This window comes from Protopterus annectens, chromosome 8.part1, assembly GCF_019279795.1.
Source record: "Protopterus annectens isolate FY-2018-M chromosome 8.part1, PAN1.0, whole genome shotgun sequence".
NCBI classification, from domain to species: Eukaryota; Metazoa; Chordata; order Ceratodontiformes; family Protopteridae; genus Protopterus; species Protopterus annectens.
Genome location: NC_056742.1, coordinates 142,385,766 through 142,411,593, shown reverse-complemented (window position 1 = coordinate 142,411,593; position 25,828 = coordinate 142,385,766). Strand labels below are relative to the sequence as shown.

At 38.4% G+C, this 25,828-nt stretch overlaps 1 protein-coding gene across 2 annotated transcripts in view; it reads left to right on the top strand.

Annotated features, from left to right (window-relative positions):
* Positions 1–25,828, top strand: part of PLCG2 (phospholipase C gamma 2) — a 1,878,649-nt gene that overhangs the window by 365,913 nt on the left and 1,486,908 nt on the right. For both annotated transcript variants that reach the window (XM_044081788.1, XM_044081789.1), the window contains exon 3: positions 20,637–20,867. In XM_044081788.1, coding sequence (XP_043937723.1) covers positions 20,672–20,867 — 196 coding nt within the window. In that variant the 5' untranslated portion in view covers positions 20,637–20,671. The remainder of the gene's footprint in view (positions 1–20,636; positions 20,868–25,828) is intronic.

Below are 25,828 nucleotides of genomic sequence, written 5' to 3'. Positions count from 1 at the left end.
AAGCATTTTCATATTAAACAAGAAAGCCAGGCTGTGAAATCCAAGTTCAGTTTGCCATGATATGCAATGGAAAGAGGCTGCATTCTTTGCACCCACCTACTTAATATAGTATTAATAATACCCATTTGTTAACCAGGTAGACCCACTGGACACAGTCTTTTTTGAGGTGCAACTCGGGAGCAGTGTTGGGTTAAGTGACTTGATCAAGATCACATAATAGACAAATGAGGGCCGAGAGAATCAAACCCTGTATAGGAACTATAGCTCAGAACATTAAACTTCTGCACCAAATGCCAGACCTTAATCATCCCTGTGGTTTTGGGGAAGTATTTTTTTTTAAATCAGCTGTCTTGTTTTTGGCTAACTAGTGTAATTTCAGTAGCACTCATGCAGAGGACCTACAGCAAAATTAGACACATAAAACACAAAATTACACAAATCAGAATATAAAAGACAGAGACAAACAATAAATGCACAAATGTACTTTTTATAATAATAATAATAATAATAATAATAATAATAATAATAATAATAATATATTTTCTACCTATGTTTCAAACTGAATGTGACCATTGAGTGAGAATGCACCACACATCAAAAATAAATAGATGTGCTCTTTGTACTTATCTTGCAATCTTATATTATAATATTTTGTAGTTCATCTGCCTGTTTTTCATCATGAAATTGTTATATAATGTTTCTTTATCTCAGGATGACAGTCTTGCTATATTTCTGACAGCAGTGATGTTTGCCATATTTTTAATTAGACTGATTATCTAACATAACATAAAATAACACAACATAATGTAACATCAAATAAATTAACAACAGAAAGAGTCTGTGAGTTTGTCTTGCATGCCTGATTATTGACAATAGCCTAACACATCTAACCCTTCATCTTATGTCTGTAAATGTTTTAGATGTCTCAGCCCCTAACACCAATTCAGTTAACTGATTCCATGTAGTAACCACCTCCTATGTGGAAATACTTTTTAATATCAAGTTTAATTTTATTCCATTAATCTGCTCATCATGCCCTTCCTGTGAGCCCTATTCTTCTCTTCTGGTACCGTCCTGTCATATTTCCCCTTCAGTACCTCATCTACACATATCCTAGCCTTCTTTCTCTTCCTTTAAAGTGGAAATAGGTTGAAATGTCTCTACTTCTTTATACATGTAAGATAAAGTCCAAACAGGAAAACCTCACCAAAACCGCACACAGCAAATAGCAACATAAGTCCATAAAAAGCAGTTGCCGCCAGTATGAGTAAGTATTTATTCGTCACTGATACAAAACAGCAAGTACAAAAATAAAAGCAGTAAATAAAATCCAAGAACAGTAAGCTCTTTCGGGTTGTTACCCTTCTTCAGATAATACATGGCCTACCCAGTATCCATCTTGATTAACCGATCTCTGTCAGAAAGTTACGTTCCCACACTGTGGAAAGTATCACATATAATTCTCCTCCACAAAGGCGGACCCTCCACAGAACTAACCAATTACCGCCCCAAAGCTATTCTCTCTCCACTCTCCAAAATACTAGAGAGATGCATACACTCTCAGACTACCTCCTTACTAACAACCTCCTTTCCAATACTCAGCATGGTTTCTGACCAAACCATAGCACCACCACTGCCTTACTCTCCTTTACTAACACTATCCTTCAGCATAAAAACAATGGCTATCTCTCCTCTGCTATCTCTCCTCTGCTACTTTCCTAGACCTATCTAAAGCATTTGACATGGTCCCACACAAACAACTTATCTCTGTCCTCAATAACCTATCCTTCTCACAATCAGTCACCAACTGGTTTCAGAGTTACCTGTCTGACCGTCAACAGTCTGTTGTATGGCAGAATGACATATCTCCCCAACTACCTGTCTCCATAGGGGTTCCCCAAGGATCCATCCTTGGACCCCTACTCTTCTCTGTTTTCACCAATAATCTAGCCTCTGCCACCAAACATGGCACACTTATACAATACGCAGATGACTCAACCATCATCTGCTCAGCCCAGTCCCTACCCAAACTGTAAAAAGTCACACAGGAAGCCTTTTCCTCTGTTGAAACTTGGTTATCCGATGCCCAATTAATACTCAACCCAAACAAAACTAAACTACTCCTCTTCCAACCCACCAAACATACTCAAAACAACTCTCAATTTAACATCACAGCAAAAGACACCACCACTATATACCCAACTGAACACACCAAATTGCTAGGAGTGGAAATAGACAATAAACTAAAATTTGACATTCACATATCCATGACCATCAAAAAGTCCACAAAAATATAGGAGCGTTATACAGAAATAAGAAACTTCTCACCAAAGCAGTAAAGATTTCAAAAGCAAATTCCCACCTTATCTCCACCCTACTTTAACCTAAGGCAATGTGATCTAAACAAGCTAGAGACCTGCTACAACAAAATTGCCAAATTCGCCACAGGGGCATCCTACCGTAGTCACCACTGTCTCTCACTTGCTGAACTGGGCTGGCTTGAACTCCCTCACCTCCTTTAATGGTATCAACTCTCACTCACCCACAAACTAGTAAACCATCCACTATATGTCCCATCCCTCCAGAATCTACTCCAACCCTATTGCACCACCAGACCACTAAGATCCAGCAACAAAAATCACTTGCAGATCACTAAAGCCAATAACTCTGCTGGTGAAGCACTATTCTCTTGTACCATAGCCAAATTATGGAACTCCCTCCCACCCACAATTACCTCCGTACCATCATTCACCCACTTCAAAACTTTACTAAAAGTGCACCTAAAAACATGCTGGCTATGCCCTTGCAACTCCCACTCTAATATCACCCTCCCGATCCAACCACTACCTTTCTTTCCACTCCACTAACTACCTTGATTATAGCAAGCTCAGATGCTCATAAGCCTAGTACTTATTATACAGCAGGAACTTCTTATTGTAACATTTGTTAATGTCTGTTTTGTACTTCACAGATAAAGATTCTAGTTGTCTACTGATGTACTTTGTTCTTCATCTGTAAATATGTTGTAAGTAATTGCTATGTAAATTGTTAATTGCTATGTAATCCCATGTAACTACTGTCTGTTTATTTTAACTGTGGGGCTTTTCTCCCTGGGCCTCCGCTGAAAATGGACCTACATCCAGTCGGACACTCCCGGTCAACAAATATAAATAAATAATAAATAAATACATTACAGATACAGGAAATCATTTAAAACCCTTCACAGCCAATCAGTGTTCCATATTGAGTCCGCCTTTTTTTCAGGGCGGGTTTGATGGGAATGACCTCATTGAGGCCAGGAAATCTGTATGCTGTCTGTAATCCACTTAGTTTCTTCACACTCTGTCCTGTTCACAATATCGCCCCCTCTGTTCCCTTTGGATATCAGCCTGATAGCCATAAATTTAAAACTGTGACCTGCAAATGCTGATGCATGCCTAAAAAGAGCATTATGCTCATTTTTCAGCCTAATGGCTGATAGGTGATTCAAGATTCTAGTTTTTAACATGCAATTGGTCTTTCCTATGTAATAACAGTTGCAGGATTGACACGTGGCTAAATATATGACATTCATAGATCTACAGGTGGCACTCACAGCAAAATGATAGTTTTTTTCCAGTGCTGGGTCTGGTCCCCTTCCTTGTCACTATATGTCTATGGACATCTCTACCTTCATTGCTTAACAAATCTTTTAGATTTTTGTTTCTCCTAAAGCCAAAAGATGGCATGGTACCAGCAATACCAGCAATTACACTCATTTTCTCATCAGAGGCTAGTATCTTCCAGTTATTTCTGATTATATCACAAACCCCATGTACATTGTTACTATAAGTCAACATAAGCCTTGGACCTATGTTCTGTGACTTCCTATTTAGATTTGTGAGTTCATCTGGTTCCCATGATTTAAACCATGGGTTCAATCTACCCTGTCTGAATTTCTTCTGCCTAGCAAAAGTCTGACTCACCTTCTCCTCTCCATAGCCCCTTTCTATGAAGTTATACTTTAGTTGTTCCATTTTTATTTCAAAATCATCCCCCTCAGTACATAGTCTAGAAACCCTACCCACCTGCTCTTTGACTAAGTTGTTGAAGGTATACTGGGGATGCATGCTCTTTTTAGGCATGCATCAGCATTTGCAGGTCACAGTTTTAAATTTATATTTATCAGGCTGATATCCAAAGGGAACAGAGGGGGCGATATTGTGAACAGGACTGAGTGTGAAGAAACTAAGTGGATTATAGAATTAACAGCACACAGATTTCCTGGCCTCAATGAGGTAATTCCCATCAAGCCTGCCCTGAAAAAAGGTGGACATATTGAACATCGATTGGCTGTGAAGGGTTTTAAATGATTTCCTGTATCTGTAATGTATTGTCTGAAGAAGGGTAACAACCCGAAAGTACTTACTGTTCTTGGATTTTATTTACTGCTTTTATTTTTGTACTTGCTGTTTTGTATCAGTGACGAATAAATACTTCCTCATACTGGTGGCAACTGCTTTTTATGGACTTGTGTTGCTGCTTTGTATATATCATGCACTGTACTTTCTGCACCATCTTTGTCACTCTCCCCTCTAGTTTATCATGCACTATGTCTTCTCTTTCCCTGTAAGGCCTCCAGAACCACACACAGTGTGTCAGCCTGAGATCCTACCTCTGGATTCCAGCTCATATCTCAGGAGCTGACTTGTTTTGCCTCTACCCCATTCACTTTTTACCTAATCGTTTAAGCTTTCCAAAATGATTGCATATATCGTTTTGCAGGTCTGGATTTTTTTCTTAGCTTCACTTCTCCAGTGTCAGATATAGTTGTTATGGTTCATTATATAAACAGGGTACCACTCTTTTGAAAAGGCTAAAGTGAAAATGTCACCATTTAGACCATGTTTCCAGCCCTCTTAGATCTCAAAACAAGATCACTATACACTTCAGGCACTCCTTTCATCCAGTTAAAGTTCCACAGTCAAGGCCTTAGTAGCTTTCTCACTGGCACCTCACAAACAATGCCACTAGAATGGTAGGAGCTTAGCTGGAACCAGATTGTCGAAGGTAACAGAGCATAGTCCAAAAATGCTGCCCATAAAAGTTTCTTCCTGTAGAAAAACAATAAAAAAATGCCATACAAAGACAGAAAAACAAGCACATTAGTCTAAATCATTGAAGAGTTTTACATTTTTTTAAAAAAGTAAAATAAAAAAAAAATGATGATGTATCATTTTTGTCAGAACTGTGGACCAATTTTGTTTAGGCTGAAGCTGCGGGTAGATGAGCACCGAACAGTATAGTCCTGCTCAGTTAAATTTGTCTTATTTATATTACTGTGTAAAAGTAGAAATGTCGACATTATACACTATTAACAAATACTTTTATGCTAAGTAGCTGGATACCAATTGCAGTTTTCATAAGTTATAGTTAGAAAAGCAGGTTGCATAAATTAGCCAATCATGCATAGACTTGGGAGGGCAATGTCTTTTGGTGGTCATGCTAATTGATTAAATTGCTAAATGAGAATATTGGCTGTGATGTACAGGGGATTGCGAATGAATGGTGCTGAGGTGACAGAGGCCTAGCTAATGGGGGAACGGCAAGAAACCCGCCATTGTCTAATGGGGGGTTGGAAATTCAGGGAACCAAAACCAATCAAAAGACCATGATTTTTGATGGGCAATGGAATCAGACTATGAAAGGGATCTGAGAAGGTGGAGACTGGATGATCCAGAAGCCAGTCAAGTGTTTGTTCTTTTGGCAGGCAGTTGCACCTTAATCTGATAGTGGACTAGCTCAGATGTCACTTGGTCAATCACCTTACTCATGACATCTCGTATCATTATTGGTCTAGGGGAACAGGCCATAAGGAGGTGTGGAGTAGACTTCACTGATGTGGATTTGTAGAGGCTGGGAAAGGCAGGCCACAGAAACCAGAGTTGATAGGTGCAAGACATCTCGGGAAAAACACCTAGTGTGGATGGATGGGTTTTAGTGGCAGGAAAATTCAGGCGGACTCTGATTGGGTGAGCACCCATTGGGAGAGCCAGGGGGCGGTGCCTGGACCTAAATGTTTGATAGGCCATGTAAGGCTAATGATTTCATTGGGGTCTGCCCGATGTGTGGGCTAGTGGGGGATCTAGATGGAACAAATGTCATCAAATTAAGAACCAACAAAATAACATTACTGGGGCCCCATTAAAGAGTAAATTTAGCTAACATCGGAGTTCTGTTTAATTTACTATGTCTGGGAGATGTATCCAATAATATAAAACATGTAACTGCTAATAGACTTGAGATATCATCAATCAGGCATATATTATTCATTACAGAAATAAGCCAATGTGTCACATTCTAATTATAGTATTCCAATATCATTAATAACAAAAATATGTACTAAAATAAAATCAGTGGAACTTCATTTTTTTAAAACAAAGATAGTGTCTATAAACAAAATTTGTTAGAAATAAATTCAGACCACTCATGCATGTGTCAGACAATTAATTATCAGAATCTAGTTATCAGTTCACTTTTAAAAAAAATGTGCAACCCATGGAACTGTGTACGTCCCTGTTTTAGAGTTATACTTTATCGTTTGTGCCTTAGTCGCCATCAAGAAGGGAAGGTCTTTATAACAGTTTGTTAATCCAATGCTTCCACTGTTGCTTCTTCAGATCTGCCTGTGAGGGAAAGAAAAAAATTGCAGTCTGAATGTGTCTCGTAGCTCAGCGGTGCTTTTGCCATTAGTACATCAACTGTGCTAGTTAGGGGAGGGAAACACACAATTGCAGGAAATAAATGTGGGAAAAATGTAGCTAATTATGCGTGGGGATAATAAATATTGAGAGTCCTAGTGATTAGTAACGTCCTACCAACTAGTAGAATTGAGCTAAAATGTGCCTCATGGAACCTGTGATTAAACTAGTTGACAAACTGTGCTCTTATTTGATTCTTCAGTAGAGTGCTGTTAAAAGACATTCAGTTATAATAACCATTAGAAAAAAAAACTGATGTGGTCAGCAATTATACTCAGGAATAGAAAAACTATAGGATAAATTGTGAATTGGAGAAGGGATATAGGTACAGGTGCAGAGAAAAAAATAGAGCAACCATATAAATATCAGGAATAAAACTGTACAAGGTGTTCCCTTGCATGCAAGGATAGACAGTGAAGTTAAGAAATCATATAGAATAGACATACTGTCAACATACACTTGTCTTACATGGGAAGGTACCATTCCCAAAGTTGTTGATGGTCGAAATTAAGGTCTGTAGTAGGCGTGTTGGTGAATTATGTATCGACAATTAGCCATGGGTAAAGGTAGTCCATAGGGAATGAGACCAAATAACCAATAATCCATGTAACAGGTCAGCCATGGGGTGGTCAGATTCCCATGTAGTTGCTGAGTTCTCCTGGTGGTGAATTCTTCTTAGGTTACTTTAGCTATGTATAGGGGTAGTTCATAGGGAATGAGACCAAATAACCAATAATCCATGTAACAGTTCAGCCGTGGGATGGTCAGTTTCCCATGTAGTTGCTGGTTAGATTTGAGGCTAATAGTACACCTGCTGGTGAACTTTCCTTAGATTAAGAGCACTCATGATCGCGATATGAGTGTTGAGCCCTGGGGGTTTGCTGGCATCCAGTCCTATTTGTCATTCAAGTTTCTTCATTTTGAGGCGATCATTGTAGTTGCCTTGCAGTTCCTCTTTTTCTACTTTGCCTAGTACGTGGAACTTGAAACTGTTATGTCCTGCATGATGTGGTGCTTCACCAGTGCATTTAAGTGGTTACTTTGTTTAATGTCTATGAGGTGCCTTGCAATATGAGTTTTTAATTTGTTAATTGGTTTTCTGATATAACATTGTGCCCTGTAAACTAATCCTTCAGTGATACAGTTGTTGTGATCATTACTGAGATAAAATATTTTAGTGTTTGGGCATTGGAACCCTGTCAAATTACTCATAAGTTTTCAGTATGAGGAATAGGGGGGGGCCTCAGCTGTAGGTACCTTTGCCAAGTTCCAGTTCTCCTGAGGAAATTTTCTTGTTTTTTCCATGTAGTCTTTGATCTTATTTTTATATTGTTAAATTTAGGTTTCCTTGGGATAGCTCTGCTTATGGTGGGTTGTTGGTCAGGATTATCCAGTTGCTTCTCATGATGTTAATGATATCCTTACAGTTGATAGAGTAAGTGATTGTCATAACTATGTCATTTTCAGCATTGCCTAAGTCCCTGCATGTATTGTCATTGCTCATCCTTTTAGTGGGAAAGTTTGGGTTATCCTGTTTACTTTCAGATATTGGGTCCAAGATGCTCTTAATAAATCTCTTGCTGTAGCCTGGGCAATAAAATCTTTTTCTAAATCTGAGAGGTTCTTTATAAAATCCTCAGTCTCTTTAGACACCCTTACTATTCTAAGCCCCTGGGATTTGATCACATTTTTCTGTATGGTTAAAGGGTGCATGCTTTGCTTGTGGAGCAGGAGGTTTTCTCTGGTGGGTTTCCTGTGGAGTTTGTTACTTAGTCTGTCCATGTGTTTGGGTTTGGAGATGTTCAGCTTGAGGAAAACAACTTTTTCTTTGTAATAGGAGTACGTGAAACTGAAGAAGTTTGTTGAATCATTTATATGTTTAAAGAATATTTTGAGTTCATCTTTGGATCCATTCCAAATGATGAATATATCATTGATGTACCTTAAGTAACAATCCATTTGTTGAAAGAAGGGGTGGTTATACACATATTCCCTCTCCTATTTACCGGGCGTGGTATTTGCCAAACTGGGAGCCATTGCCGCTTCCATAGCTCTGCCTTTTTTTTGTCTATAAAACTTATTGTTGAACTGAAAGTAATTGTTCTCAAGCAGGATCCTGAGTAATCTTCTGATTATCTCGGTGGTGGTGTTGTTGCCAGTCCTATCGGCTAAGATTGATTTGGTAACTGCTGTGATGCAGTAATTGTGGTGAAGTATGGTGTACAGAGCTTCAACATCAGTCATTACTAAGACTGTGTCATTGTTGACTTGGATGTTCCTGATGTTTTTGTAAGAAGTCTCCGGTGTCTAGTACAAAGGATTTATTATTCCTGGCGAGAGGTCTGATCTGTACTTCCATTAAATTGATAGCAGTTCAGTGATGCTTCTTCCAATAATCTCATATTTTAGTAATTTAACCAATTAGCATGACCACCAAAAGGCATCACCTTCCCAAGTTTATGCACGATTGTCTAAATAATGCAACCTGCTTTTCTAACTATAGCCGATATAAAACCGTGATTGGTATCCAGCTACTTAGCACCAAATTGTTTGCTAATAATGTATAATGTTGACTGTTTCTACTTTTACACAGTAATATAAATAAGACAAATCTAATTGAGCAGACTATACTGTTTAGCAGTCATCTGCCCGCAGTTTAAGCCTAAATAATATTGGTCAACATTTCTGAAAAAAGTGACACATTGCCATTTCTTTTTATTTTACGTTTAAAAAAAATTTAAAAACCTTCAATGATTTAGACTATGGTGCTTGTTTTTCTGTATTTGTATGGCATTTTTTTATTGTTTTTCTGCAGGAAAAAACCTTTATGGACAGCATTTTTGGACTATGCTCTGTTACCCCTGACAACCTGGTTCCAGTTAACTCCCACGATTCTAGTAGCCTTCTTAGATCTCTTTCTTTTTATACTGGCTCCATTGTCTGCCACTATTTGTGTTTCATTTGTAAAGAGAATTATTCCATGCCTTATGTGGTGCACAAGCTAAACATACTGAGTAGGGCTGGACTAGTGACTGACCCTTGCATACTACCACAGGTCACTTTATTACCTTTTTATAGACTCTCCCTGTGTATTGCATTCTATTTCTTATCATAGAAATAAATGCTCAGTAATGACACAAGAAACCTCCAGACACTGGACACAACCCAATCTGGTCTCAAAGGGCAGGTCATGCCTACTGAACCAGTTGGACTTTGAAAAAGTTAACAAAGCAATGGATAAAGCCAAGACATTCGACACAATACCCTACTCAGGCATTATTTACAAACTCAGGAGTTTAAGTATAAACTCTTCTGTCACCCAGCGGTTAGCCAGCTCACAGACAGGATCCAGGAAGTTAGAACTGGGGAGTACATCTCTGCAAAGAGGCCAGTCACCAGTGGTGTCCCTCAGGAATTTGTCCTGGGACTGCTCCTTTTCGGCATTTACTTTTCTGAAGTCAAGGCCAATGTCAGTGTCCTCTGGCTGACTAAATTTGCAGATGTTTACAAATTAGGAACAGTCATAAAATCCCCCACTGACACAAGTATTCTGCAGGAAGAGCTGAAGCAAACAAATAACCTGTGTCAGAGCCATGGAATAAAAGTAAATGCCAAGAAATGCATAATAGTATCCTTCAGGAAGTCATCCACCCCTGGTAACTATTATATTGACAACACACCCCTAAGAGTTGACCCAGTAGTCAGGGACCTGGGGACACACACAGATAATAATGTAATCTTTGACCGTCATGTGTCTTCAGTAGTGAGGAAATCATTCTGTGTTATGCAACTTGTAAACAAAGGTATGGCATCTAGGTCCAAGGAGATCACTGTTCCACTGTATTCGGCATTCATCATACCTATCATTGAGTATAGTGCCCCTTTTGGTATGTATCTAACCAGCAACATCCAATAATTGGAATGTCCACAGAGGTTCCTCAGTAAAAGAATATGGACTGTAAGTAACATATCCTATGCAGATAACCTCAAAGCCCTATCCCTGTTTTCAGTCTCCTACAGGCTAATAAGGGGAGATCTATGCCTGTCATACAAGGCATTGTCAGACCCCACCCTGATGAACTTCCTGCAAATCTGCAAAAAAAAAAAACGGCACCGGATTTACCCATTATAAAGACTTAAACCTTGTCTGCGATAGAAATAAGACCTGCTGGAGAATAGGTATGCATCCCAGAGACAAACCCTTTTCTGAAACAGGATCCCCATCCATATGAAGCAAAGTTCCTCCCTAACCCTAGTCAATGACAACATGGACAATTGGATGGGAACTGTGGCACCTGTGTCTGTAATGGACACAGACAACCTGTAAATGGTTCATCTCCCAGGACCCTGCTTACACTTATCAGGTTACCAGAATTTGTCAGAAATTTGAGATGCATGTCTAGGCTTAAAAAGGCCCTTGTGGTCATTAGCCCAGTAAACACCTATGAACCTATTATGTATTCACATCCCAGACAATCAACTGAATTTTCTCATATTCATATCTCAGAATTTGTCTTCCTTTGAGCCAACAGCTTAAATCAGAACATATATCTAGAGGTCTTGCGCTGTCCACTTCCCTAGTTACCAAATCATAGAACTGGATTAGGTTAGTTTGTAAGGACCTGCTGGTAGTAAGTCCATGCTAGAATTCGCTAAGCAGCCCAGTCTGCTACAGGCATATTTTAAATATCGGCATCATACTGCTTCAACTGTTTTGCCCACAACTGAAGTTAGACTTACAGGTCTGTAGTTTTCTAGCTTACTACTCCTTTTGCTATTATAAGATAGCACTGTTGCTAATTTCCTGCAGTCCTTGAAACTACATTAGCACTAAATGGCCTATTAAATAACTCTGGCGGAGTCATAAAAGAACTCCAGCAGACCAAGATCTTCAATGTCAAACCCATTTTTACTACTCTCCCATGCATATTTATAAGAATGATTCACAAAAGCATTCTTCTGATGTGAACTTAAACTCTGGAATTCCCTCCCACTAAGGTCCCTCATTAGAGTCCATCAATTTCAAGTTGGCCTCAATGCTAATTTAAATAATTATTTTAATTTCTTTATTCAACTTGTTGTTTTGCATTTATATATAACAAAGTCATTGCTGAAAAAAGTCCATTGAATCCATCCTTCCCATTTTAATTAAAAAATGAAACAAAATAAAATAAAAATGCTTTCTGGCCAGCTAGCCTTACTGTTATTTAGATGCCTCAGTGCCCTTTCTACCATCTTCGTTATTATTTCCACATATGTCAGGTCTTCTCTTTCGTTGACCTGTCTTTCTTCCCATGCCATTACCCTTCCTTCTTGTACTTTGACAAATACTAATGTAAAATATTTGCTTAAAATGTTCATCTGACTCATAAATTCCTAATGTTTTCCCATCGTAATGTAGTTCAGAAGTCACCTTACCTGGCGTCTTCCCTTCCAGTACTTATTTGAATAAAGCCTGTTTTCTTGAATTAATGTTGGTGGCTTACCTGTGTGCCTTTTCCTCTTTTCTGTGCTCACTGACTGTTGCACCATTTCCAGCCTTCACAGTGATACTCACTCTTCTGCCAGTGACTGTATCTTTTTTTCTTTTTTTCACATACACCTGTCCTCAACTCCTTAGTAAAAAATTGCTTTGGTTTTACCTTGGCAACCAGACATGTTTAACTCTTTTGTCATCCTCCTTTAAGGTTTTCCATAATTGCTCTTATCATTTGTTTTGCAACCTTCCCATGTCCCCAATTCAGACCCCCATGAGTTATATTGTAACGTGGTCCCCTGTAGTCCCAGGTTATGTTATGTTATGGTCCCTTCTAGGTCCTTCTCCATAGCTAATGTGACCCATATTTACAGACACGCACATGCACACACACAGACACACACACACACACACACACACACACACACACACACACACACACACACACACACACACACACACACACACACACACAACTAGATGCAGAATTCTTCCTTTTTTGGGTTTCATCAATTACACTTTGCTTGAATCCTTCTAGATGTAGTACTGAATACCTCAGTCAGTCTATTCTGAGTATCACTGGAGAATTCAATTTCTGCCTGTGGTAAACTGAATTCTCCCATTGGAATCACTGTCTGTTCTTACCTATTCATTTCTTTATTTTATCTTTTGTTAGATCATTATACCTCATACTTACTTCTGATGGTCTGTAGATACTACTGTTATACCAGTTTTCCCCTTTCTCTTCAGCCAGTTGTATTTCAGGATTGCTTTTTTTTGGTTCGTTATCAACCTTAGGACAGCTGCAGTGGTGCAGCAGTAGCATTGTTGCCTCACAGCAAGAGGTTCTCCCATTTGATTCTCGGCTGAGCGCCTTCTGTGTGGAGTCTGCATGTCCTCCCCGTGGTCGAGTGGCATTCGAAAGACATGCTTGAATGGGTGTGCCTTCGTTGAAGGTTGGGCATCGAGCTGGCACCTCGGCACCGTGACAATCTACTGCCAATCATTAGCGGACTGGAGTTCCGCTGTGGCGACCCCTAACTGGGAAAAGCCGAAGGAACAACAACATCCTTCTCAACCTTATTCTTCTGACCTATTTGTTCCATTCTGCATATCGCTCTTGTTATTTGACCTACCGCCACATCATTAATCATCTCTGTCACCATGAACACTTTGCTGCTTGGTACCACCATGTCCCATCCTCTTTTGTCATTGGTTCATGTTTCATTGCCCAGCCAGATTAGCCATAATCTCCAATGTTAATGCATCCAGTTCAACCACCTTCCTGCTTCCATCTGCACACTTCCAATCTACTCATGTTTTTCAAACTAAGCCTGACTTCTTGGTCAACATTTCTTCAAGGTGCAGTTCTCTTAGAGTTAGTATGTATAATCAGAGGAGGTTGATATGTGGGGGAAGGAGATGCTTGTTAGCCTTTGTAAAAACACTTTTAAAGTGTAGCAGTAAGTTTCACTCTTTGTTTTCTTCTTGCAATTACACTTACATTTTTGGAGTTCTGTAAATCACAGTACTAAATCTGAAACTTCTAATCGGCACTCTCCTTTTCAACAAGGTAGTTCATGCAGCTCCAGTGGGATTTACAAAAACCTTATTCCTGATGAACAGCTCCTCGACTGCTAAGTCTGTTTTTCTCACTCGTCAACTTTTCACTGCTCGTTATGCCTTACCTCACTCTTGGGTCATAAGCTGAAATGTTTAATCTTTTCTTTTCTCCTTTTAATGACTGTTTGTTCTAGCAGCACCTCTGAAGGCTGTGATGTTCTTCCCAAACCACTACAGCTTGCTGCCATCTCCTTGATTTTTAGCATTGCTTTTGCAGTGGCCCCTTTCACAAGACTATTAGTTAATAAATGTACCAAAGGGGACTTCCTTCTTAGTCTGTAAACCAAATGTTCACTGTTAGGTCCAGTCTGGTATGGTTTAGGCCATGGACATCTCATCTTTCACTGCATTTCACCTTTGCCTCTTACCCAGATAAATGTCTACACCAACTGAATTCCCCTATCACCAGCACCTTCTTTGCCTATTCTAGACTATGCATATGTCCCCTGATTCCCTACTCTGTTTCTTCTGTAAACTACTTTGTCCTACTCTCTCTCTCTGGTAGGTAAATTTTACCCCTCCATGTCTTTCTCCTTCTTTTCTGCTCTCACCCTCTCATTCTCTCTTTCCACCCTCTAACAGGTGCTCCTTCCTTGATGGTTATCTCTGCCTCTGTCTCCCATCAGCCCTTCATCTCATCTATGTGCACTTGCTTCTCTGTCTTGACTTACTGTTGCTCAAAATTTCTTTCCTAGCTGCCTTTCCCACATTATACCTTCTCCTACTTCCTTGAGTTCTGCCTTCCCACCCTCTCAACATGTTTCTGCTCTCCTTCTATTTGCTGCTCCCTTCCTTTCAGCATATCTGCCAATGTCCGACTACTTATTATCCATTGCTTGCCATCTTCCTATGCTCTCCTGTCTTGCTCTCATTGCTGCCCTAGTTTGCCCTGTCATCTACAGTCCCTTTGTGCCACCTGTGATCTGACTAGCCATTCATCCAAATTTCCAACTCTCAAATCCTTAATTATGCTACTCCTTTCTCATGTGAACCATATATCCACATGGATTCAAAGCTTTTCCAAGCCAAACTCTGGTATAACATTCTGAGGGTCTACCTCAGTAGACCGCAATTTCACTTACCTGAAATCCATATCACTGAGATGAAAAGGCCAACAGCACCAGAACGCCAACATCCCAGAATAGCAACTTACCACTCCAGGTAAGTAAACACTTGGCCATCCTGAAAAAAAATTAAACTGAAGGAAAGCAAAACCACCCATGTGGGGGTGAGAGTTTTGCCCCACCCACACCTCCCTAACTAAGTATACCAACTCTGAGATCGCAATACCGCAGGGGTAAGGGGCAAAGTTCAACAGGATGGCCAAGAATTTATTTACCTCTTCTGAACATCTCACCTATATCATTAGCTGGAGCTTATTTCACATATCTCTCTCTCTCCCCCTCTCTCTCGTGTTTCTTAATTCATTACTTTCCTAGGATTTTTTTATGCCTTCTAAGCCTACTCTTTTTCTGTTTGGCTTGATTACTTTTGGTAGTGCCTCCCTTATCTACCTTTTCCCTTCACTTGCCAAATATTTGACCATGTTTTCTTGTCTGGAATGACCTTCGGTTCTTTCGTATATGTCCTGCTCCCTCAATCTGTCTGCTCTATTCTGAGGTGCTTCCCACACTGTCCTGTTCTGTCCTAACATAGTCTTTCATTTTCATCACTTTTCTACAAAGATCTGCATTAGTTTAGGTAGGAAGTCCTTTACACACTGCCATTTACTTCTGCATGGGTGTTTAGAAGCACTGTACCAACAGAAACCACACCGTTAACCAAAAATGTAGTACGATTTAAGGGTCTGCCACAGGAACAAAACGACAACTTGTTTGTGCCCTGTTTGTTAAACCTGCATTGTGTTTTCAATTTTTGGTTTCATTAAAAATTACAAGAAGAAGCATTGTTTTTTGGTTCATGTGCTAGACCCGTAAAATGTACTGCATTTTTGATGAATGCCTAGAAGTACTTTTAGGTAGCACTGAAAAGCTTTGATTTTATGCAGCTCCTATCTTTGCTGCCTGCATGGCCCTGACACTGCTGTAGCATTCTATGCTACATTGTTTTACCATTTAAGTCTTTTCAGAGCTAGATATTGACAAGAACCAGATATTTTGGAACATAAGCTGGAAACCAAAGTAATGATGTGTGTACAGCAGTGTGCAACTACTGAGCAGAAAGATATATGAAGGAGTAAATGAAGTTTGCTTAGATTAAAGGGCAGATCTTAATATGAACTTGCAGAAATCACTAGTCTGAGTGAATGAAATAGAAAAGATAGGATTGTTGAAATTAAATTATCATGAGGGGCAGGCATCTCAACAGCCACTGGGGTTAAGAATACAGCAGCAATATTACTGGCAGAATCAGATTCAGCCACACAGCAGTCTGTTCTAGAAGCTCTACAAAAAAAAAAACATTGATCTGGTGACATTTTGATAATTTAGCTGCAAAAGGCAAATACTCTGCTTGTCACACAATTAGCTTACCCTAATTGTCACAAAAAGAAATGCAAGGAGTGTTTCTGCCCAAGTCTGCAACTACTGAAGCTCAAAAAAATTAAAATAGAAGTGCAATAAAATGAAAGAAAAAGAATAAATAAAAACCAGTATACAGACCAAACACAAATATCAGCTGTCTGATTAAAATGAGGAACTTATTTCTGTGGCATAGGCTGGTGATAGTAGTCCCTTTTGGCACATATGGCTAGACTACATGCATGGACAAGGGGACATGGGCAGCAGCCCTTGCAGTGATGTAAATGCTCACATCACAACTACGGGTGGTATACTATAAACCATAAAAACAGAAAAAGCTTGCAGATGCTCTCAAAAGCTCAAAACATCCTCATCCCCGTCTGGATGGTGGCTTCCATGGACAGAGGCTTGATGGTCAGCAGGCATGAAGAAAAAAATGAAATTTAAAAAAGTCAGTCTCCTTCTACAACTTTCAAAGTTATTCATGTACTGTAGTAAAAATTATATTAAAAAAGTCAGTTGTTTTGCTCCTTCCACAAGTCTCTAATGCAGCAGTCCCCAACCACCAGGCCACGGACTGGTACAGGGCCTTGGATCATTTGGTACTGGGCCACGCAGAAACTTTCAGGCAGTGAGTGAAAACAAAAAAGTGAATGTGTGCATGTATGTGTGTGAGTGTGTTTATGTTTCTGTCTGCGTGTATGAGTGAATGACTGTATGAAATCAGAGGAGTCCGTGTGTCTGTGAGAGATCGAGAGAGAGTGAGAGTGATCTTGTGTGAGTGAGTGCATGTATGAAAGCAGAAGAGACTGTATGTGTGAGAAATACTGAGCGAGAGTGAAAGCAATCTTGTGTGAGTGAATGTGTGCATGAAAGCAGAATGTATGTGTGTGTGTGTGTGTGTGTGTGTGTGTGTGTGTGTATGTGTATGTGTGTGTGTGTGTGAAAGCAGAAGAGACTGTGTATGTGTGTATGAGACAGCGAACAGTGAGATCCATGGAGCCATTACCTTGCTAAGGAGTGCTTTTGCTGTTTAGCGAGTGTAAAATACAAATAAATGAAATGGAAAAGTGCATGTGTGTATATTTCTGTGTGTGTGAATGAATGCCTGCATGAAAGCAGAACAGACTGTGTGTGTGTGTGTGTGTGTGTGTGTGTGTGTGTGTGTGTGTGTGTGTGTGTGTGTGTGTGTGTGTGTGTGTGTGTGCATGCATGAGAGAGAGAGGGACAGTGAAGAGTTGAGTGTGATCCCTGGCAACAGCAGCAGCATCAATTAAGAGGTTTGCATACCTTTGACCATACCTCTCAGCCTCTCACACAGTATCTGTGGACAGAGTGCTCTCAACTTCTGAGCACAAAAAAACTGGACAAAGCCAAACATAATAGGGGGACAAAGTTGCAAAAATAGTAACAAATTTTAAATGTTGCTCTTATAAACTTAGAAATTTGATAGAATGCAAGGTCTTGTGTTACCATGCATTTTCTGAAGGATATGAAGTCTGAAACTCAAATGCTTGTCATTATATAATGACTTCATTCCCCACTTAATCACCACAAAAATCCAGAAAACCACAGAATTTATGAGGAACAGACAAAAAATATGAGGCAAAAATCTGGACAGTTGAAAGGTATGATCAGAGCAAAGTATAATACAGATAGATTTTAAATATTTCCTTTATAAACTTAGAAAGTTGCTAGATTCAGAATAAGGTTTCCATTAGATTTTTGTACCTCTCGACCATACCTCTCAACCTCTCTCACAATAAATGTGGACAGAGCCGCAAGTAACAGGGACAGATTTTAAGTATTGCCCTTAAAAACTTAGAAAGTTGCTATATTCAGAAAAAGGTTTCCATTAGCTTTGCATACCTCTCAACCATACCTCTCAACCTCTCGCACAATAAATCTTGACAGAGCCAGAAATAATAGGGACAGATTTAAGTATTGCTTTTATAAATGTAGAAAGTTGCTAGAATAAGCACTGAAAACCCTGCTTCCATTTCCAATATCCTATCTTTGTGAAGCGGAGTTTTCTATAGTGACAGCAACCAAAATGAAATAACGGAGTAGACTGGAGATAAGGCACACACTTTGGGTGGTATTGTCTCCCATCACTCCTAGATGGGACTGTCTCGTGGTAGGGAAACATGGTAAGGGGTCCCACTGATTCTGCATTATGGTGAGTTGTATTTGTTATGCACTTTATTATGTTTTATTTTTATGTGCATGCAATGGCTATAGAAAACTGTCTAACGTGAAACCAGTCCTTGGTGCAAAAAAGGTTGGAGACCACTGCTCTAATGTATAAATCTACTATATAACTCACAAAAAAGAAACACAAGGTTTCCTTCCTGTCTTAAGTCAGTATTTTTAAAACTATTAAAAAGAATCTATAAACAAATAGCATTGCAATAAAATAAGATAAATAGAAGAAAAAGTATGTTAGCTTTGAAACTGAAAACACAAAAAATCAGAATCACTCACACAATAGTCTCTTCTAGCAGTTGTCTGAAGAAACCTTGAACTGGTGCCCTTTTGTAATTTAACTACAAAATTCAGTTGTCTGGCTTGGCCCATTAATTCACAAATCCAATAAACTACCTTAGGTCACATAAATGAAAGTTAAGTTTTGCCTTCTGCCTTAAACTAGAACTATTGTAACTAAGAAGAAAATATTTTAATAAAATAACACTACAACAAAACAAGCAAAGTACAATAAGAAAATTAACGTAGTATACAAACCAGAAAAAAAAAATCAAATTGTCTGATACAGTATTATACGAGTTTCTCTCCTGAATAAATGAGATGCAGTAAGCCATTCTCTCATCACAGCTGATCATGGACATGACAGCATGAACACTTGTTGAAAAGTTTGGTTTTTTTTTGCAGGATGAGAACAAATTCCACTACAGCCTCACTTACTCTTACTTATATGTGTCAAGTGTATAGCTGCACAACAGTTCAGAGATTAGACTTGCTCCAATATGGTGTACAAGCGGTCTGACTCACAGTTATCCTGCAGTTACAGTGAGATGACCAACAAGCAAGTGCGAGTTTGATCAGGCCAATGGTTACTCATAGGAGAGTTGTCCAAAGAAAATGTTGAACTAGTATACTTTGGAAGTTTAGTTACAGTTAATTGGCCTGTTCTTCTGAAAATTCACAGTATAAATAACCTACCCTAAGCCACACAAAAAGAAACACAGTACTTCTTTACTTCACTTTTAAAACCCTAAGAAATGTATTAAATTAAATAACACTAAAATAAAATCAGAGGCGAAGATAAGGAAAAAATAATGCAAGGATAAAAACCGAAAGCAAAAATCTGATTCAATCAATTAGCAGTTTACTAACAGGTATATGTTAAAAACCTTGAGCTGATGAACTTTGGTAATTTACCATCAAGAGTTAGTTGTCCATTTATACCCACAGTTTGCAAAGCAGTTAACCTTACTCTAGGCATTTGTTTCTTTCCTAGCACAGAAATTTTAAAATTCAAATAAAAAAAATCTTACAGATAATAAAAATTCAAATAAGATAAGTGGGAAAAAGAATTCGAAGTTAGTGCTGGTATACAAAACTAAATGCAAAAGCTGATATTAAAGCGAGTTTCACATTCTCAGAATGTAAAATATAACTAAAACACCTTCTAACTATACGGGCGAAACAAAGCATCATAATGCATTATATTGTTATCATTTTTACGAGGCCCTTGGCTGCACTTTCCTGTGTGGGAGCTTTGCATTAATGCATGTGATCTATAAATGCACTACGTCTAAGGTTTACACACACCCAGAGAAAAGGAAAAAGTACAAACAAAACAAATGTATATAGGGGTAGGGTGGGTGGTATTCTGTCTGTTTTAAATGCTCTATATAAATAAACATGCCTTCATTGTTTAAGTAATCTGGATAACCCTGAATTATTTCATGTAAAACAAATCTCATATATCTTATCTGACTGGAGTAAATGGAAGTTATACAGTGGAGACTATAAAGTGCTTTAATTTGGGTTATTCATTGATGAAGTTTCTTTCTTCCGATGCATGCTGCTGTGGGTTATGAAAACTAGTACTTGTCTTCTGTTTTTAATTCTGGTTGGTTCAGTTCCCTTAGGCAGATGACTGATAAATCACTAAATGTATCTCTGTATGGGCTTGTGTTAGGCCAGTTGCTCAAAGTCGGGGAAAACAGCAACAAAATAAAGAAAACCTGGCAAATATCATTAAGGAATTCAGAAATGCATGTCATTAAAGCAGTTTAATAACAGTGTTCAGCTCAAATTTGTATTTCACTGACTTTCTATTTATGTTTTCAGTGTGTATTGCTGAGTACCTTTAACTGAAGTCAACAATGGCACAAATAAATATGGATTTCTTAACCATGGCTGAACATGAAAAGAGTAAGAGCAAGCGAATGCTGGAGCTTGGGATGGTTATGTCGGTGTACAGTCTGAAGAAGTCGCAGGTAGAGAGGCGAACGATTCAGGTCATCATGGAAACCCGACAGGTGGCTTGGAGCAAGACAGCTGACAAGATAGAAGGAGTCTGTGAGTATTTACATTGCTTTGTTATTAGATGTGCACATGACATGCAGCTTACGCATTTTGGAATATATAATGTTAGTATGGATGAGTGAACAACATTTATTTTGTACTCTTTGTTGTTATTTTTCTTTATGCTAACCTAGCATTGTTGCATTAAACTTACACACCCAGCATCAAAAGACACAGTTTTCCCTGGTGTATGAGACACAGAAATATAGTTGACGGCAGACAGTAGTGATGGAAACAAACAAGTAAATAGGTAAAGGGAAATTGAAACAAGAATGATTTACAAAAATGTTAAACAGGTATGGATTGATCAAAAGACACAGTTTTCCCTGGTGTATGAGACACAGAAATATAGTTGACGGCAGACAGTAGTGATGGAAACAAACAAGTAAATAGGTAAAGGGAAATTGAAACGAGAATGATTTACAAAAATGTTAAACAGGTATGGATTGAATAAAGAATTTAAGAGTAATAATACACAGTACGGTTATTATGAAATACCTTGTGACAACTGTTTGCAAAGAACTTAGTAAATTGTTTCAAGTCTGATGATTTGGTCAGTTTGACACATGCCTTTATTTTTGCAAAACTAAACTCTCCTTAAGTTCTCTGCATATATTAGATGATATTTACCCCAGCTGTCTGTTGCTTATGTGCAACTCTGTAACATGTTCATGGAGTGAAATTTTCTAAATTTCACACTTTTCTTGTTCTCAGAGAAGGCTGTTGATTTGTTAAGAATGCCATTCTTGTAATATGAATGTTTTTTCCTTTTAATTTCTTTGCATTATATTAAACAGTCATTTAGCTAGGCATTTAATGTACAATGTGGAGTAGACAAAACATTTGCACATTATTTTGCTAAATGCAATTCTAAATGCTAGTGCCGTGCTCATAAGTTTGTATGTGTACATATGTATACATACACACATGCACGCATACATATTCAAAGGCTACCTTACTGCAGAAGTCAGATTGTGTTAGAGAAATGATCACCATCAGCATTTCTTTTGGAAATAATAACCTAATTTATGATAGCTTCTGTTTGAGGTAGTCAGATGAAAATGAAAACAATGGCAGTATAAATATTTATGAAAAACTAAGGTTCTGGTTTAAACAAGGCTGAATTTTGCAACAGATGAGAGAAACGTTAATCTAACATAATGTCATAACAGAACTTAGAGGTCATTTAAACCGATGAAAAACTTGTAGCTTAGAATCTCTTATATAAAGGCTCTATTCATAGGCTGATGACTCATCCTAAACAACATCACCTTTGTCAGCTTTGGAACACACCAGCTGATGTTTCACATCACCAAATAAAATATGCAAGTCGCTACTTTACATGACATTTTTTCTTTCCTTAAAACGTTTTTATTTCCTTTTATAACATGAGCTTTCTGTGTGTTAGTTCATTCACTGCATGGCAGGCCCTTGGACTTTAACCCATGTGCCTGTCATACTTTTAATGATGTATGCTGAATCTACAGAACAATTATTTTACTCCCCTACACCAAAATACAACAACATGCACATTATAGAAAGCTGGGTTTTCTACCTGAGCTGAGACAAAAGAAAACAGCAGATGGTTGAGAAAAGCTGCTCTAGGAACATAAAAGATCAGCAGATCAAACTGAAAAATGGAATTGTCAGGGCCAAGAACCAGAAAGAAAATAGCTTCATTGTATCCATGCTTTTACCTTTTTCTACCCCCAAATCTCACCCACCTCCAGCCTACAACCGCACCCACACTAACAGCTCTTTCTTAAATCCTTCCCACACAAAGAATAGGGGTTGTTTAGGCCTCTTTGTAAAATATTGTCAAAAACTCACCCAAGATAATTGGGTGGCATAGCTCTCAATTGTACAGATTTTCGCAGAATGTCCAGATTTTTGCCTCATTTTGAGCTGTTTCTCATAAAATTGTGGTTTTCTGGCAAAGCATTGGCAAGTCATTGAAGGCTGAAGTCAGAAAATAATGACAAAGACATTTGAGTTTCAGACTTCATACCCTTCAGAAAATTCATACTAATGCAAAATGTGTTATTCTATCAACTTTCTAAGTCTGTGAGAGCAATAATTAAAATGTGTCCCTATTTTGGGGCCTTTGCTCACCCCCCCAATTATTTATGGCTTTGTCCAGATTTCTTGCTCGAAGAAGTTGAGAGGTATGTTGGGTGGTTTGGATGTTAAGGCAGGGACGCATACAACAGATGTTCATCATTCCCACTGCTGCAGTAGCCCTTAGGCTGCATGTTTTGTTTACTGCCTAGGAAACAAGTGCAGCTGTGAGGAATTCAATCATCTACTGTTATGTGTAAGTGCAACTTAAACTGTACTTTAAGAAGACCAGTGTTCTCAAGTGCCTCTCTGGTCTCCAAGGAAAAAGATACTTAATCCAACACCTACAACAAGACCTATTGTTGCATGGAACCAAAGAGAGTATCATCCACAGAAAATAGTTATTTCCTTACTTAATATTTGTTAACTCGCTAAGTGAACTGTCCAAGGAGACTTTTCAGCTATGACCCAGACCATATAGGTTGAATAGCAATACAGAGTAAATACAGTACAGAATATATGTTATACAAGTAGAAAATATTATGTACAGACACAGAGCGCACAATAAATCAAAACTGGTGGCAAGCTCTAGAATGTTCTTAATTCCAAGAAAAGTAGGCTCTTGGAGATCCATTTTGGACCAGTCAAGGCAAAACAGGTTTCAAATGGTATCAAAATTCAGAATGCTAATTTTGCAATGTTTTCTACTTATCCTCTTTTCATAAACTTACATGGTCATACTTAACAATAAAGTTACCTACATTTTTGTTGGTGGTTCATGGCTCATTTTGGACACCTGGCAGAAACTTCTATTACATTTATGAATGGGAGTGGTACCAGTGGTGGTTGTTAACCTTGGCAGAATTTTTTTAGTTCTTTTCTCATTGGATTTGGTTCTAAACGTACATGTTCAGCCCTGACGTAGTGGTTGTCTGTATACTTGTCATAAGACAGCTAAATGTAGACCCTTATACTGTAAGATGAATAGCCACCTGGCTGTCAAATAAGAACCAGTGTAGTTAAAATGGAAGGTACCACTTCAGAAAGGTAAAAAGTGATTAGTGACATCCCTCAGAGTTCATTACTGGGGATTCACAGTGATTAGTTGAACAGCATTTGTTCAATGGACCAAACCACAAAAATATTTCTGAAAGCCACTTACAGGGGAAGTACTGAGCAAGCTTTTTTTTTTGCAGGGGGGGGCTCCTTGTACCCCGCCATGAGAGAGACCCCCCCCTCAATTTATATATATATATCAACTCCATGGTTGCGCAATAGCTGAGAAATGTGAATAGCCCATGAATATTAAAAAGTAGCTTTCAGCAATGTAGTGTTTGCAGTTATATCAGTTGGACGAATTACTGAACACTTATTTTTCCCCAGAACTAAGATGTCTTCTGTTTAACGTCTGATTCTCAAATCTCTGAACCACTAATGCAGATACATGGATAAATACATTTGCCAATGACTGCAAGCTTCATGAAACATCCAGTACAGTTTTACTATAGCAAGGGCAAAACCCACAAATATCAGTGGTATATTAGAAACGGGCCTAAATTAAATGCAAAGAGGTGTAGCACTGTCTCCTTTTGTAAATAAATCTCATTTGCAGCTTACAGTATAGACATTATCCAACTTCATATATCTATTCAACTATATCAAGTGGTTAGAAAGACTCCAGGGGTAAGTAATCCCCTTTCTTTCAGAATTTTCTAATTCAGGAAACTAATTGTTTCCTGAGAAATGTTCTCCAAAGTCCTTGTTATATGTGCACCTAACATGATTTGCAATATGTCATAAATGGTGTTCCCTTCAAAATGTTGAAGTTCCAAAACTTCAAATTTCATATGGTCGAGACCATATGATCCAAGTTTTGAAATCTCAAAATTCTGAATGGAGATCTGCATGCAGAGTGGAATGGTAGCTTTCCCTTTTCCTCACTGCAGTATGATCTCAGAGTTGGTATATTTAAGTAGCGGAGGTGTGGGGGGTACAGGGGGGCTTGCCCCCCTGCAAAAATGTTAAGAAACTTGGTTTTGTATTTTTTTTGGGGGGGGGGTTAATTTCATAGTTTTGAAATGTCAAAACTTTGATCATATGGTCTCGACTATATGAAATTTGAAGTTTTGAAAATTCGACATTCTGAAGTGAATCCCATAAATGATATGAGATAGAAAAATTCTTCATTAGGCAACAAGCTATACAGCAATGTTAGTATTAAAAGCCTATATGGCAATGTTGATTTTAGTTTGCAGATTTGTGAAAGAAAAATATATTATATTTGCCACAAAATACTAGTGTTAGGGTCAAACAATTAAATCTCTGCAAGTAGTCCAGATAGACCCAAGGTATCAGCAGAAGAGTAACTGTTTAAGAGCTATCTAATGATGTGTAGTAAGAGTAATATTGTAAAGTCTAGGCAAATTATAACAAATGCAAGCTACAGGACATATATCAGTAGAAAAATATATGATTTAATGTTATGAATCAAATGGTGCCATTTATTTTCCTGTAGGTCAAGCAGGTTTTATAATAGTAATGCAGATATAAAAGTATAATGCAGATGTGAAAGTATTGATAATGTTCACAACTGCTTTGCCAAATAAACAGGTATATCTTACAATGTAAGGCAAGAAAGAACAAAGACTATGGTGTAGGTAAACCGGTCCTCCAAAAAATAAATCATACAATATCACATTCAAAGGAGGCAGCGGAACACAGCAGTAAAATTCAAGAATTTAATCCCAGAACAAACAGTAGAACAAACAGTAAGCACTTTCGCAGCAGCAGCTGCTTCATCAGACAAATAAAGATCCAAACTGTAGTACTTTTAAACAGCAGAGCAGCCAATTAGCATGCAAATACAATTAGGAATTAACAAGAGCCCTTAAAGCCAC